The 15348-nt window shown below is 42.7% G+C and overlaps 1 protein-coding gene across 2 annotated transcripts; it reads right to left on the reverse strand.

Annotated features, from left to right (window-relative positions):
• Window positions 1–161: 161 nt before the first annotated feature.
• LOC133280379 (uncharacterized) lies at window positions 162–11523 on the reverse strand. Of its 2 annotated transcripts, XM_061475043.1 has the most exons (11): window positions 11258–11522; window positions 8983–9117; window positions 7552–7676; window positions 7191–7259; window positions 6597–6710; window positions 5056–5171; window positions 4696–4751; window positions 3176–3228; window positions 2406–2533; window positions 1723–1879; window positions 162–634 (listed from the first exon to the last, which is right to left on the reverse strand). In XM_061475043.1, the coding sequence occupies exons 1-11, from the start codon at window positions 11453–11455 to the stop codon at window positions 562–564; spliced, it is 1224 nt and encodes a 407-aa protein (XP_061331027.1). In that variant the 5' UTR covers window positions 11456–11522; the 3' UTR covers window positions 162–561. The 2 variants fall into 2 exon arrangements, with proteins under 2 accessions (XP_061331027.1, XP_061331028.1); XM_061475044.1 differs by lacking the exon at window positions 7191–7259 and having other exon boundaries at window positions 11258–11523.
• Window positions 11524–15348: the final 3825 nt, after the last annotated feature.

Below are 15348 nucleotides of genomic sequence, written 5' to 3' on the forward strand. Positions count from 1 at the left end.
GTTGGCCATTAATGCTATTCCTAGAAGACACCTCATTTAAGTGTGCTTTGTCTTACTTCTTCCGGTTCAGCTCTCATACAGTCACAAGCAAGACTATCAAATCAGTGTAGTTTTCTGGAATAGTTTTCCCCCACATTTTAAAGACTATAACAACCAGAGAGTTCAGAAAGATATTGATTTTATTTCAAAAATAAGTCTGAAAGAACAGAGGGACTGCTAAATTGGGTCTGAGATCCTTGTAGCCCAATGTCCTGGTCCTCACAGAGCAGAGCAGCTGGCAGAAAAGACAGAGCATAGAGTGATGCCTCCCAATGCACTCTAAATTGCCTCTAGGCCACCACAGTTAGCCACCACTAAGTGCTGCACAACTAAAAATGCATCTCATTTCTCTCCTAATCTTTTTATACCCTCAACCTCCACAGCATCCTGTGACAGCGAGTTCCACACCCAAAACTGTGCACTCTGCAGTGAATAAATGTTATTTTTGAAAGCTGCTGCTTGTTAACATCACTGGGACAAGCTTGCAAACGCTCAAAGGCGAGAGCCATCAGTTGCACTGCATCAGGAGGAAAGATCAGGTCCTTTGGCTTTTGAACCTAGTTGCAAATTCGGAACCGGCTGGGCAGCTTCATCCCTGTAAGAAGAACAGTGATGCTGAACTGGTGTCCTGCAGTGAAAGGGGAGCAGTGGACACCCATCCTTTAAGTTCTAACATGGTTTTGATGTGGAAGCAGATAGGAGATGGGAATTCTGTCAGCATTGCTAAATTAAGCCTTCCTGGGGCAGATCTAGAAATGTCCAGGAGTGCCTGGACTTGCAAAAGTTGCCTTTTTCAGTTTTTAGCTGAGACTTTCCATACTGGATTATTTGCTCCGCACACAGGTATTGACAGCAGTGAAGGGAGTGGAGCAGGTACCTGGCAGCAGCTACAGGCCATGGTTTTCAAGTTCAACCCCCGGGTGTTTGGCAGTTTAGTGGCTTTTTTTATGTCCTTTAAATTTCTCTGGTGTTCAGAAGAAGCCAACCTCTCATTCTGAAAGTTATCTATGCTTTTCCTCTGATAGGCAAGAACTAGTGTTTATTTTAAAAAGCAAAATAAATGTAAACAACTAAACTATGCTTTTTCCCTGAAAGACTCAATATAGAAAAAGCTCCAGTAAAAGACTGCAGCAATCATGTGACAGAAGAAATAGCACTTCACAGGAAAGCACATACTTTGTCGATATAATCATTTTCCTAGAAGAAGCATTCCCATATTGATCTGAATATCTATCTGTTCTGTGCTCTTGTCTGACAAACACTTATGTGAGCAAATTTCACTCTGTAAATAGTTAGCCTGCTGTTTGGGGTAGAGGATTCATTATTTTTATAATGTAACAGATTGCCTAAATAAGACAGTCTTCAGAAAGGACTATCTGCACACCAACTCACAGACCTATAAGGAGACCTATATAAAGCCCTATGTAAACCTATACAACAAACAACTGAACAAGTGCTCATGGTTTGTTTGCATGTATGAAGTGCTTGCACAACCATTCTTTTCCAAATAATTTATAGTGTTTGCAACTTAATAAACATATTAAGCACTAAATGGACCATATTTCTTTACAGCAGATAAAAAATCTGTGCATTTCTGCTTCAAATACTTATGGAGCTGTAGCCACATAGGTCAATAGAGGAGAATGGGAATCCTTTACCTCTTCTTCTCTGTCATTATTTTACCTGTAATAAAATTCAACCAAGCCCCAGCCTTGTGTTATCCCATTTAGTTGGAAATCTGCAATGCACTCATGGAAAACGCCACTTCCAGTCAGGCCATTATACACCACGGGGCAAGCCTGCTTGTCCAGTGTTGCAGAAACATCAAAGTACTTGCCACCTTTGGTGAAAGAAAAAAAAAGTGGAAGAATGTCTCCAGCCCTCAGTAGTATTTCATCTCAAAACCCCTCCAAGATCTATTATTTTTTGCATGTGGTTTCTTATCATGCTTTTTTTTTTATAAAGAGCAATAGTTTTCCTTTTCTGCTTCGTAAATGAAGTAAAATCTTGGATCAAGCCATATTTCCAGAGCAGCTGAATCCACCTCATGACATATGTTTTGACACCCAAAAAAGTGAAAATCACATTATTTATCTTCATTAGCAAAAGCAACAGTCACAACAAATGGAAACTGTAACCCTCCCTGATACAGCTGCCTGTGGCCCTCATCCTGCAGTGGACACACACAGTTTCACTGATGACACACTACACACAGGACTTAAGCATAGAAGTAAATTTCTCAGGGTGTAAAACGATGCATTTACTCCAATGATCATATGGAATTTCACTGAATAGTCTTTCCTCTACTAAATTAACAGCACGCCAAAAAGCTACAGGCACATAAATTTGGGCTGCATTTGGCTTACCAGCCATAAGACTGACTCCATATTCATCCTTGATAACACCATCATCAGCCATCTCAGCCAATGAGGCATTGGACCACTCAATGCCTGCCTTCTGTCCACCAGGGAAAAAGACATAACCTACAGCAAGGCTGAAAGGGAAAGAAATGGAGCAGATTGGAAGTTCAACCAAAACTCAAATGGCCCAACACATTTGCCTTTCAGGGAAGCCCAGTGCTAAGCGTATCCTTCATCCCTGGAAAGTAGCAGCAATAAATGAAAAAGGTCATATTGTGGAATATTGCAAGTGCTGAGTGAAGGAAGCCTACACATACAGGAAAGATGAAGCCTGTAGGGTGGATTTTGGTGGGCAGGTGGGACAGGCAGGTTACTTGTTCTTACTTGGTTCCAGGACCATGAACACTGATCTTTAAGGTTCTGGATGCACAGAGCACCAGTCAGCAAGGCAGGGCTCCCTGAGCAATGCCCTACATATGGACACACTTAAATAGGTGGAATTGCTGAACTTGTATCTCTAAATCTAAGCAGTAAGACAAGCAGCTGCATCAGTCAAACAGTAATTGAATGGAAAACAAGTGATTGCAGGTAAAAGCTGCCCTTGTGACTAATTGCAAATGGAAAATTGGGTGGAGAGAGTGTGGAGCAAGAGGGCGTGGATAGAAATTTGTGTGTACAGGTTCAAAGCAAGAATGTCCATACAGGTGTCCTGCAGAATGATTTCTGCCACTTTAAGATGCATATTTTTAGCAGCATAAACTTCCTTGGTTACTTACTTAGTTGTGGTAGCTGGCAGATTAATAACTGTTAAATGTGCTGCAGTCCCATCCTGTAAGACAGCAACAGAGAAAAAGCAGTCTAATTTGTGTGGACTTATTTCTGTGTGTCATAAACTGACTTGACCAAGAAGACACTGGATATAACCCAGGTTATGCAGTGGCCTCTGATTTTATACTTTTAGATCTTCTCAATATATCTTCGATGAAAATCTGGATGAAAATGTGTCCCAAAAATATAAACCAAACACATTAAAGACAAATTAAGGACAACAGAAGGTCCATAGCAAACAGACTTAAGAGGAGGAGGGAAAAAATACATGCAAAGATGTCAGCTAGCCACGATCAAAACCGATGGACAGACTATCAAAGCTGGCCTTGCTTAGGCCAGACATTTCTTCTAACCTTTATTACTCTGTGCCTGACAGCAGCATACAGAAAAGATGTTTAATAAGAAGGAACTGTAATCTCATGTTTTTACTCATTTCTCTTCCACCCTTGAGTCTGAATACCTTCATACTCCACTTGGGCTGCTCTGAGGCAACTGTAAGCCTACACTGTGCTGTTACAAATATGTACAGTATGAGGACTCTAAACTTCAATCATCCATAAACTTTAATTCCATCTTAAAAACCATTCAAATGGCTTCTAAAAAGGAGAGACAGGGCCACAGTAATTTTGAGTTCTGAATAACTAAGAAAAAAGGAAAGATTACTACCTGATTATACACTTCACAGTGCAAAAGCATAGTCTTATCAAAAGGTACAAATGCAGGTGTGAAATCACAGCAGCTACTGATCTGCAGAGATGTGTGATTTTCCACAGTGTGTTTTTATGCTAGCCAGCATATATCTGGGAAAAGAACTTTTATGCTGAATTCAGTTTTAATTCCTGTAATGTTGCTTATAAGAGAGAGTTTAGAACTGTTTACACCTGTGTTGGCAAAGGAAATGCTTTTCAGGAGCATCTGTTGGGGTTGCATGCCATCTTGTAGGGCCAGAATTCAGCATTTCCCCAGGCTGTGCACTCCCAGCAGCCACAGCGATGACTCTCCTCCAGCACAGCCACCATTACAAAGCAAAGAATTAGAGCACAGCACAGGCAGAAATACTTGCTGACTGCTGTCATGAAGGTTTACGATGCCTTCAAACACCTCAGGCTCTCAATTAGTGTGAATCAGCACTGCAGCAATTCCATTGAGTACTGGGTATTTGCAGCAGCTGAGAATCTGTCCTGTGAAGATGCCTACCTAATCTTTCTTCAAAAAGCCAAAACAAACAATTTTAAGCTACTCAAACAACTGTTGGTTCAACCAGTGTACAGAATCTCAGTTTTTATGCACACAGCTCTGCTTTTGAGAGCTGCTCCCAACACTGATACGTGCTAATGCTGATAGCACTTCTGATTGCACATGGTGGATGCTCCCAGTGCCTAATTTCTGAATACTCAAATGTGACTGACAAGTTCAGAATCACCACTAATTTCATGGTTAAGTAGCACTTTGACATGTTACCACCTACTTCAAAGTGTGCCAAAATCATGATGTAACGGTAAATCTCAGACCAGTCCCTGATACCTGCAAAAAAGAACAAAACCACACAACTTGAAGTACACCATTATTGGAAAATGTGAACTAGTAGTACCTGACTTGACAGTAACTGTGGATAAAGAAATATCCCATAATTGATAACATGTAATTGATCACATGGTAAGCATATGCATGTCCCCACAACAGTAACAGTGTTTTCTCTGAAATGTCTTAACTTCATGCCCAGTCATGAAATTGGTTATTTTTAAAGATCACCTTTAGTCCCACTGTCTTGCCAGTACCAGCTATAGTGAGGGAAGCCAAGTGAGTGAATTATTGCTGGTGCTGTTACCATAAGAGTGGCTCCGAACCCCTTTGAGGAGAACTTTGGTTTTCCCGTGATTTTCTATTTCAATTTCTCCAACAGACTGGCCCCACTCCTCATGTCGGAAATGTTGTTCCCTTTGTCTGGAAGAAAGAAAAGACTGAGTCGACACAGGCAAAATCAGTAAGTTCCCTCTTCAAACACCCTCAGTGCCAATCTGGTGCACCTATATCCCAAAACGAAGAAGAAATTTCAGAGCATCTGGATCATGGCTATGACAGATTTTACATAAGAGCAACCATTTTTAAATTTCCCAGTTACTGCTACATAATGTCTATGAGACACCTGAGAATGAAACAACAGCAAATCCCCACCCTGACAGAATGCCCTTTCTTTGAAAACATAATGTACTACCAAACAGTTGCTGCTTAGAAGTCAACAGATATCACCAGCAACAATGCACTATTCTATCACAGAATCATAGACTAGTTAGTGTTGGAAAAGACCTTAGGATCATCTAGTTCCACCCCCCCCTGCCATGGGCAGGGACACCTCACACTAAACTATCTCACCCAAGGCTTCGTCCAACCTGGCCTTGAATGCTGTCAGGGATTTAGCATTCACAACTTCCTTGGGCAACCCATTCCAGTGCCTCACCACCCTCACAGTAAAGAACTTCTTCCTTATATCTAAACTGAATTTCCCCTGTTTCAGTTCAAACCCACCACCTCTTGTCCTATCGCTACAGTCCCTAATGAAGAGTTCATCCCCAGCATCCTTATAGGCCCCCTTCAGATACTGGAAGGCTGCTCTGAGGTCTCCACGCAGCCTTCTCTTCTCCAGCCTGAACAGCCCCAACTTTCTCAGCCTGTCTTCATACGGGAGGTGCTCCAGCCCCTGGTCATCCTCATGGCCTCCTCTGGACTTGTTCCAACAGTTCCATGTCCTTCTTATGTTGAGGACACCAGAACTGCACACAGTGCTCCAAGTGAGGTCTCACAAGAGCAGAGTAGAGGGGCAGGATCACCTCCTTGGACCTGCTGGTCACGCTCCTTTTGACGCAGCCCAGAATACAGTTGGCTTTGTGCTTGTATGTAAATAACACACTACCGATACTCATGTTTCCTTTCATATTTTCAGGTCTCCAAAGCTTGTATCGTAATTACAATGCCCACTTTAGCTCTTCTTCTACACAATTATATTTAATCCTTTGCTTAGGTATACCTGGATTAACAACTTGCGAAGCAACCTAAATCAGGTTGTTAGCCATGAAAAAAAGACAGAGTAAGAAATATGCCAAACGCTCAAGGTTTAGACCAAAGCTGCAGGCAGATCCCTCCATCCACATATTAGGAAGACCCCGCCTGTGTGCAGGATCCTTCTTTGAGGTTGCCAGGTCTGGTGTAGTAACGAAACCAGAAGACACCTGACAGGAGCCATGTCCTTTATCAGCTCACTTCAGATTAAACCCACCTGCTAAAGTCACCTATAACAACACATGACAGACCCTTAAGAGATCTTTAGAAAAATTACTGTTAAGCCAAGAAGAGATTAATCTTGCCTCTCACTTTTTGACCCTGTGGAAGAACTCTATGGTCCATGGTTCCTGAGCAAAAGCATGTGCAAATGTGCCAGGGTGACTGTCGACATTGAAGTTAAAGACTTCTGTGAAGTTCTCCCAACTAGGAAAAGGAGACAAGGGGAATAAAAGACATTATTAGCATTCAGGTCACTCTAGGCCAAGTTTGCATTTCTTACTCTGAGAGTGGCAATGTTGCATTTTATGATTATTGGAAAATTCTGGTTTACAGAGTTTTAAATGTGTTTGCAAAAAAAGCAAATGGAAGGAAACCAACAACAGTCTGCAAGAGTCAACAGATTACCTAGGAAGGGAAGCTGGCAGGGCAGAGCTACAAGCCAAAGAATGCTGCTTTCTCTAATGTATCTGTTCAGAGGCACAAATACAGCATCACTCCAGAAATGCTGTGCTACTTTGACAGCAAATCTTTTTTTATCAGACAAATACAGTCCATAAGCAAACAGAGAAAGCAGAGGCAAATGCTTCTTGTGTTACTTTGTGCACATGACCCTCTGAAAGCAGTAACCAAATCCCTAACCAGGAACTCGATACACATCCCAGAGCAAATGTGAAACACTCTTACTGGAAAGAGAATTTAACTGGTACAAGTTCGCCATCCTCTTCACTCCACTGCTGCCGGTAGGGTCCTTTTCTATAAGACAAAGCACTATAATTCTGTATCACTCCTAAACAAAGAGCAAAATGTTTCTTAAATGTTTGGAAATGGATGCAATTGGAGACATTGCAGAAGAATAATGCTGTTGTGTGCTAAGGTAGGATAGAAAAGCTACGTACTAATCCCTGTTTTCATTCCATAAAAATCAATGCATGCTTTTTGTTATCAAACAGCTTTTGGTTCAAGTCAGTTAAATACATTTCCAGCTTTCAAAAAGCCTTGTTCTTAAGTGTGCACAAACAAAACTATAGATTGCTGCAATCAATACCTGAGTAATCCGTCAAAGTTTATTTTCCAGATTGTTTGGGGCTCTAAGTATTCAACAGTGAGCCCTCCTCCACTCCAAATCTCTTCAGATTCATCATTCACCATCATGTTTGGATGTTGTGGGTGCTAAAAAGATATTCCAGGAAAACATTTGATTAATTCTGAGGATGCAAGGTGGGTGAATTCCTGCTCTGACGGTCCTCTGCAGGAGGAACTTTTGGTTGAATTGGATTTTCAGTTTTACCTGCTTTCTGGTAATCAGATTATCAGAGAGGAAAAACTGCACCTCAAACACCAAAGATAACACATTATTGTTTCACATAACAAAACTGAATTACTAGTGTGAAGGTAGGGCACTGCAAGAGCTCAGCTCCTTATGCTAGTGACTGTCAAGCTCACAGCCAAGCTGATGCAGGGCTTTGGGGGTATACCTATTTTTAGACTAAATTTGATGAAACACTAAAATGATGTAAACTTCCAGTGTATGCAACTTTTCTCCCAAAACTCTTCAGCTGCTCTTTGAAAAATATGTCTTGTTTCCTAAAGCTGTCACCTTTCTAAAAGAGACCTTATGCCTGTTGCTGTAGGGAAGAATCTATGAAGGTCCTGAACTTGGCTGGCAGTTCTAAGTAACAAAGCCACAAAGTGGTATCATTACACTAAATATTACTAGAAAAGAAGATAATTCACATCAATCTCATTTTATTTTATTTTATTTTATGATCTGCAAATAGGATGTCTCCTACTTTTTCTGGTCATGGCTACTTCGTGACACATATCTGTGAACATAAAGACAGTTGAGTGCAAAAGGATTTATGCCAGATCTTCCCTCCTTCTTTACTATGTAGTCAGCTATTAACAAAATAAAAAACACAGAGGCAAAATGATTATACATATACCAAATATTTATATATATCATATATACATACTCTATATGATTAATACTGTTTTCTTTTTTAGCAAGAATGAAGCAGATGTACATATAAAGATTCCCCTAGAAGTCCCTAAAAGCTTTCCTTTCTCTTTTAAAGAGGCAATTCCACAATGTTTTTATAGCATTCACTACTTAAAACGGGACAAAATCAACCATAACCGTACAACGTAACTTATTAACCATGTGCTGCATGTTATCAGAAAGACTGAATGCTCAAACTCTTCCTGGGAGACATACCAAGTCATTTTATAGAAAATACGATATGTTTTGTGTGAATTACAGGAAAAAGGGAATGAGTGTCAGGCACCTACTGCAAAAATTAGACATAGTAATCTTGCCAGTTCTGCCACTGTCTTTTGCACAGCACTGATGTCTTACTGTTAGGATGTTAATGTAGTGAAGGTGCAGAGAACATTGTATTTTGTTTGGGATCCTAACATAGGTTTGAGACAGGAGTTAAGCACTGCTCTTGAGTGTCACCCCACAGCCACCACTTACTTCAAACTCCCCTATTCCATCCACCCTCAGGAAGAGCCACATCTCACAGACCCCATCGGGACGTTTTGCAAGACGAGCAATCACAAAGGTCTTGTTGGTCTCTGCAAAGCCGGTGAAGTAAACCGAATCGATTGCCTAGGGAAAGGGAAATCGATAATGGATTTCAGCTCCAGCTGGAGGCTGGAAAGGGTGGGGAGAAGATGACTAATTCTTTGTTTTCCATAGATTTCTTCTCAGGAATGAAATTTTACTTTCACTTTCTATATCGGATATCAGGAACCAAAGAGAACAGCCAGGGAGTTCTGCTAGTAACAGTGAAGACTCATCTGTAAGACAGGACAGCCCATGTCCTCAGGAAATAACTGAAATCTGCAATAGTTAGTCTATCTGGCACACAATAATCACAATGTTCATTGACACAAAAGCATTTTTCCGTCTTGTTTGCCCATTTCCTCATCAGAGTGAGCACAGAAAGCAGAAAGACAGCAGAGAAGAAGCAGTGTTAGAGAGGGAATGCAATTACTGCATGATAGCTGCAGACAAGGTGAAGTATAATAATCTGAATTAAGATGTTTATTTTGCAAAAATTAAGTTCCCTTGACCATGAAATGTGTCCTCAAAGAGCATCTGTGAGGAGGAAACTGAGCCACAAACACAGTTTCTCCATCTAGCTACGAATTGTATGGAGGATAACTTATATGTAGGGGAAACATAGGAATAAAAAAGGAAAAAAGGAAGAGGAAGGAAGTTATAGAAACCACAGCACTTTACCAACATGATTAGCAGCTGGGCTGCCGTATGGCCAGTTAACATCTCAAATCTTAAAACCCAGTAGAAATAGAAGTCCACAAGTTCAAGTTCAGATGTCTGTATTCATATATTTCAGCAGAACTTACTTGAAGTTTTAAAAGCTGGAACATGGAAATTATGATTTATGTGTGAACTTTCAGGCATGGATGAAGTTCTGAGTCTGAAAAATTATCCTTCTTAAAATGCCAAAAAAATACTAAACCCGGATAATTATTGCCCTTACACATACAGGTAAGGGGTAATTGCAAGTGCACAGAGCTTGGAAATATACATGGAGTGAGCCTGCTGGATGCCAGTGTAAAAATCCAGAGACATCATTTCTGCAAGTGTTTTCCAGACCCGTTTTTAGATCTCTCTTGTATAACTTGTTCCAGTGTGGCTGTTTGGAGGAACAGACCTTGGTTATATCTCAAACCACTCTGGGTATCAGTTTGATTGGGAAGACACTGTCACTCCTACCCTATCAAATCAAGATTGGCAAGACACTTCAATATGCTCCACGCAGCAGCTTAATTAGTAGAAAGGGAAAGCTGTAGAAAACAACTTCATTTTTTAAAGGCTAAGCAGAAGCATCAATGCATTTGTTAAATGTTATGATTTCAGGATTACCACAAGGTTCCAGGATATGTCAGCAAGAAGTTCACAAAAATAACTCAGGATTCAGCATCTCAGCTGGCACCCACAAGGTAAATCTTGATGAGGCAAACAAAACCAAGGGACATTCTATCTCACCAGCCTTTCTGCTTCCCCCTTTCACTAAATAACACAGCAAAGCCAACTCAAATGTCCCAGTTAGGTACAGTGAGTATTTTGATAGGATAGTACATGAACACACGAAAGGTACAGGTTGTAGGCAGAGGGTTTATTATTTGTTAAGCAGGCAAGTACACTAAATAACCATTAGATTCAATTCACTATGTGTGCTAAAATAGAAGGCACATGCCCTGTAGTGCATTTGCTTTTCCCCACTGACATCAGCTGCTCCGATTAGAGGTAAGCCTCCCTACAAGAGACAGCCAAGGTGATATCCCCAACCTGCCCTCCCTGGTATGTGTGAAAGGTGGGTGGAAGAAGGATGTGGGTTCCAATGCTTCAAGGGTTCAGTGGTGTGGATATCAGATACCAGGATCAGGGATGGGGGTCCCTGAGCGGTGTAGGTGCCAGATGGGTGCAAGGTGCTGGGGATAGAGGGGGCAGGTCCCTGAGGGGTGTGGGTTCTGCGGATGAAGGTGCTATGAGTGCAGGGGCTATGAGTCCAAGGAGAATGGGTGCTGTGGAGGTACACTGGTCCCAGGGGATGGGGGTTCCAGGGACTTGGGGGAGGGATGCTGGGGAAGGATGGGGTCCTAGGGAAAAAGGGCTTGCCAGGGATGGGGATGCCGAGGAAGGGGCTGTCACGGAAGGCGGTAGCGGGGAAGGCTGTCCCACTATTAGGGATACCGGGAGGGGGCTGCGGGACACTCACGTGCGGGTCGGGGCGGAGCGGGCGCGGCCGCCGTGGCTCCGCAGGGGCTCCGCCGGCCGCCCGCTGCCTCCAGGCGCCGTGGCAGAGCAGGAGGCAGCTCAGGGCCCAGCGCTTCAGCGGGGCCGGGGCTCCGAGGGCGGCCGCCCGCCGGGCCCCGAGCAGCGCCAGCAGCACCAGCAGCGGCAGCAGCAGCAGCATCGCGGGCCGCGGAGCGCAGGCGGAGCTGCGCGGAGCGTTCGGCGCTGGCTCCGGCCGCCGACAAACCCCGCCTCGCGGCCGCGCATCGCGGTGTCCCAGGCCGGTCGCGGTCATTTCCGCGAGAGGCTTGTCCCGACTCGCTGAGGTCACTTTGGGAAGTGGGATCGGCTTCTTTCAGTATGTTGTTGTTAGTATTATTGTTATTATTATTGTCAATATTATTATTACTATTTGTATTTTTCTCCCAATAAATGTGATCTCAGCGCGCATCCCGCCCAGCTGCATGGAAGTGCCCGAAGAGAAGTTCAAGCTGTTGCCCTGGAAAGGCACAAGCAAGTGTCCAGGAACCCTCCGGGTTAAGTGTTCTGATGCAGGAGCTTTAAGCGTCGGGGTCTCTCCCTGGGCCTGTCAGGGTGTACAAGGGCCGTATTAGCGGCTCCTCACGGAGGATGAGGGCTGCAGATGTTCCCAGCTCTTCAGATCGCAGTTGCTATTGCAGGTTTCTGACCCTGTTTTCTCTGGCTCTCAGCTCTCACCACCAGCTCCAATCCACCCGGCAGCCCATTTCATCTAGAACACCTAAAAATAAATCACAGTGGGCATCCCTTCAGCATCTCTTGTAGGTACCATTTCTAGAAGCCGTATTAAGGAAGGCTTTTGGTGGCTGCACAATAGATCCTGTGCTGCGGTCTTCTGTTTAACGGAACAGTGCTTCTGGTTCTTTCAATTTCTTCTCTGAATGCAACTGTTTTTAATAACCTCCTTAGCTCTGCTGCTTCTTTTTGCCCTTTATCTAGGCTTTTCTGATACAGATGTGCTCTTCCTCCACCTCTGTGATCATGTTTCTGTCTATCCTTCAAAAGCTTTTATTGTCTTAAATGTTCCTCTTACTTTCTTAAAAAGCTTCCTTGTTTTTACAGTTCCTCTTTTTACACAGTTTCTCTTTTTCTGAGACTGTGAACAACTGTTCTGTATTGCTTTATTGCTATCCATGGACCACATAAAATCAAAACAAAAGGGCAGGAGCTAAAAAGCAGAAAGCACCAGAGATTAAGGCAATAAGGTTCAGAAATGTATATCTGTAAATTCCCATTCTTCAGTTAATATTGAAGGGGTACATCTTAAAGTCAACCACAAAGAGCAAGCAGAGAGTCAAAGAGATAATAAGGTTATTTTCTTACTTCAGATTGTGTTATGGAGGAACTGAAAGTGGTCTAAAAATAGGAGATGTGGCACAATGTTATCACCCTGCACCTGCAGCACAGCAGGAATGGTTCAGTCCAGAGAACAGCTGCAAAGGGAATGGACCGTGAAAACAAGTTTTTATTTTTAGTTAGAATTTAAACACAGGATTGACATGAAGCAGTATCCAATGGGGAAAGTTTCACGCAAATGGCAGACCTCTGGGACCTTGCAAATAATTAAACCCTCAGCAGCTCTAGTCTGCTGGAGATGGAAGGGCTTACAGCAAATGTCAGATTCTTGTAAAATCTCCCTTTTCTCCCTAAGGCAACGCATGAACAGCTTTACTGCCCTGTGCCAAACTGCTGGAGTCCTCATACAAATCATGTCAGTTTCAGTATTTACATTTCTGAGAGGAGGATAAATGGGGCACAAATACTTCATATTTTCCTCTGACATGTGATGGATGCAGAAAGTAAGTCTCACCCACGCACCAGTGAAGATATTGTGGCTGTCTCTATGCAATCTGCAACAGAGATAAGTGCTGTTCCTTCCTATGAGGACAGGAAGCTCAGAAACAATTTGCTTTGTGCAGTGTTATGTTCCAACGTATCTTAGGTAATTTGTTTGAGGACTTCAAATTATCTCTGGCAAACAATTTATCTTGGCAAAATTGTTTGCTGTGGAAATAGGCTCTAAACCAGCAGGGCTTGCGGAAGAACCAAAGTCCTGACATGGCTGGTAATGTTTTTAGCATGGTAAAACCAACACTGTGCACATTAAAACAAGTTTAAAATCTCCTACAAAGATGTGGGGAGGAAAATACTGAACCAATTGGTTTTAAGTTCAAGAGGAAATGAGGAACCTGCAATTGATGCACAGTGCTGAAAATACAGAAAACAAAGCAAGCTGAATTTAAGAATTTCTGCTAGCCTGCATTTGCTGACTTGCTCCTAATCATCTACAATATTGACCATCAAACTTCTCATTGTGTAGTGAACACTTTAAACAGCATTACCTCTTTCAAATGCAGCTGCCTGGCAAACGAAATTGGTGTGTTAGGATTATATTCCATCAGAAAAAATGTACTCTGGCACCCCGAGAAATCAAGGGCCTACAAAATCACAGTGTTGCTGTGAGGTCCACACTGGTTCTCACAATCTTTGCACTGCAGTGAGCACCGATTCTATGTACTGTGCAAAGCCACCCAGTCTCTCTAGCAGTCTTCAAGCAGAAATCAAAGCCAAGAGAAAAAATATGTACCATTGCCTTAGAGAGCTGCAAATGTAACTGGATTTTCAGAACTACATCCAGAAATAGCAGCTAGACTCACAGCTGTAGTACGTGACCCAGACATGGAAAGCTCAGATCTCAAGAAAGAATTTCATGGTTTCAGCCTATATTTAATATACACGTCATTATATGTGTCATATATATATTTCTTAAAAAAAAAAATCAAATAACTGCCTTGTCTTGTACACCTTTTCTCCCTGTTTTTGCAGATGCGCTGTTTGCCAGCGTCGTATGGTGGTTATGACAAAGGCTATTTGGGCTGCCCCAGGGCTGCAGAAATAAGTCATGCACCATCCAGTGGACAAACGCACTCGTTGCACTGCGGCGACGAGTTAGTAAGCATCAGTTCCACGGAAATCGACTGCAAAACTTCCACTTAATTAGAAGGGATAAAGGATGTGTGGGAACTGCTGAAGTACATAGCTCCAGGGTGTGAGAACATGCAGAGTCCTCTCTAGCTGATAATGCTAAAAAAAAAAAACCCAATACAGTACCGAACTTTTTTGTAGCTCCTGCGTAACCATCATTTCTCATCATAGCCATCCTGAGATAAAAGTGCAAGGACATCAATGCATGTCAGTCTTCTCAAGGGTTAAGCTCACTATAATCAGTGCTGAACCTCTTGTAAGTATGTACCCAAGAAATAAAGCATTTCTTCATTTTGTTTTTACTTCTGGCTAGATGACACCAGTTATATTAAGGGCAAACATGGAGGGAAATAGTTCTAGAAAAAGATCAGCCCTTGTAATTTGTGTCTATAGATGTTTCCATACTTTTATTTGACCAGCAGAGATATTGGCAGAGACTTACTTATTTTAGCATGTGAAACCCCGGGAGACAGGAGACTACACACAAGCTTTTCTTAAATCCTTAATGTTTCATCACAGAAGCAGTTGGAAACGAAAAAGAAGCACACCCAGAGGAGTGTGGGCAGCTGAACGTTGTACTTGCAGCACACACAGCCCTTCACGCACTTGCAGCCCAGGTCCCACTAGGTGGTGGTGGTGCTGCAAGATAAAAAAGATGCAGAAGCGTGCCCAAGCTGCTGCAGTTTTGGTTTGTTATCCTTCAGCATTTTTATGTGTTTCAAACATACCCTCAGCTCACACCCTGCATGTGCTATTTTGCATCAGATTTTTAAAGCTACTGGATATGTATTTTTTCCTAATGGAAAATTCTGAGTGTCATGCAATAGTATTACATAGGATCACAGAAGCTCATCCAGTTCCAACCCCTGCCTGTGCAGGGACACCTTCCACTAGAGCAGCTTGCTCCAAGCCCCTGTGTCCAACCTGGCCTTTAACACTGCCAGGGATGGGGCAGCCACAGCTTCTCTGGGCACCCTGTGCCAGCGCCTCATCACCCTCACAGGGAAGAGCTTCTGCCCAAGAGCTCTTCCCAATCTCCCCTCTGGCAGG

Source organism: Pezoporus flaviventris, unplaced genomic scaffold (genome assembly GCF_033815535.1).
Source record: "Pezoporus flaviventris isolate CSIRO_AGI_PZ_B2104156 unplaced genomic scaffold, CSIRO_AGI_Pfla_v1 ptg000082l, whole genome shotgun sequence".
NCBI classification, from domain to species: domain Eukaryota; kingdom Metazoa; phylum Chordata; class Aves; order Psittaciformes; family Psittacidae; genus Pezoporus; species Pezoporus flaviventris.

What these genes read in the sequence shown, in the direction of transcription:
- LOC133280379 (XM_061475043.1), bottom strand. Translation starts at nt 11,455, where the DNA reads ATGCTGCTGCTGCTGCCGCTGCTGGTGCTGCTGGCGCTGCTCGGGGCC. An exon ending in CCAGTTAAATTCTCTTTCCA is followed by an intron (nt 6,711 to 7,190) that starts GTAAGAGTGTTT and finishes TCCTTTTCCTAG; the next exon opens with TTGGGAGAACTTCACAGAAG. An exon ending in GGTTCGGAGCCACTCTTATG is followed by an intron (nt 4,752 to 5,055) that starts GTAACAGCACCA and finishes TCTTTTTTGCAG; the next exon opens with GTATCAGGGACTGGTCTGAG.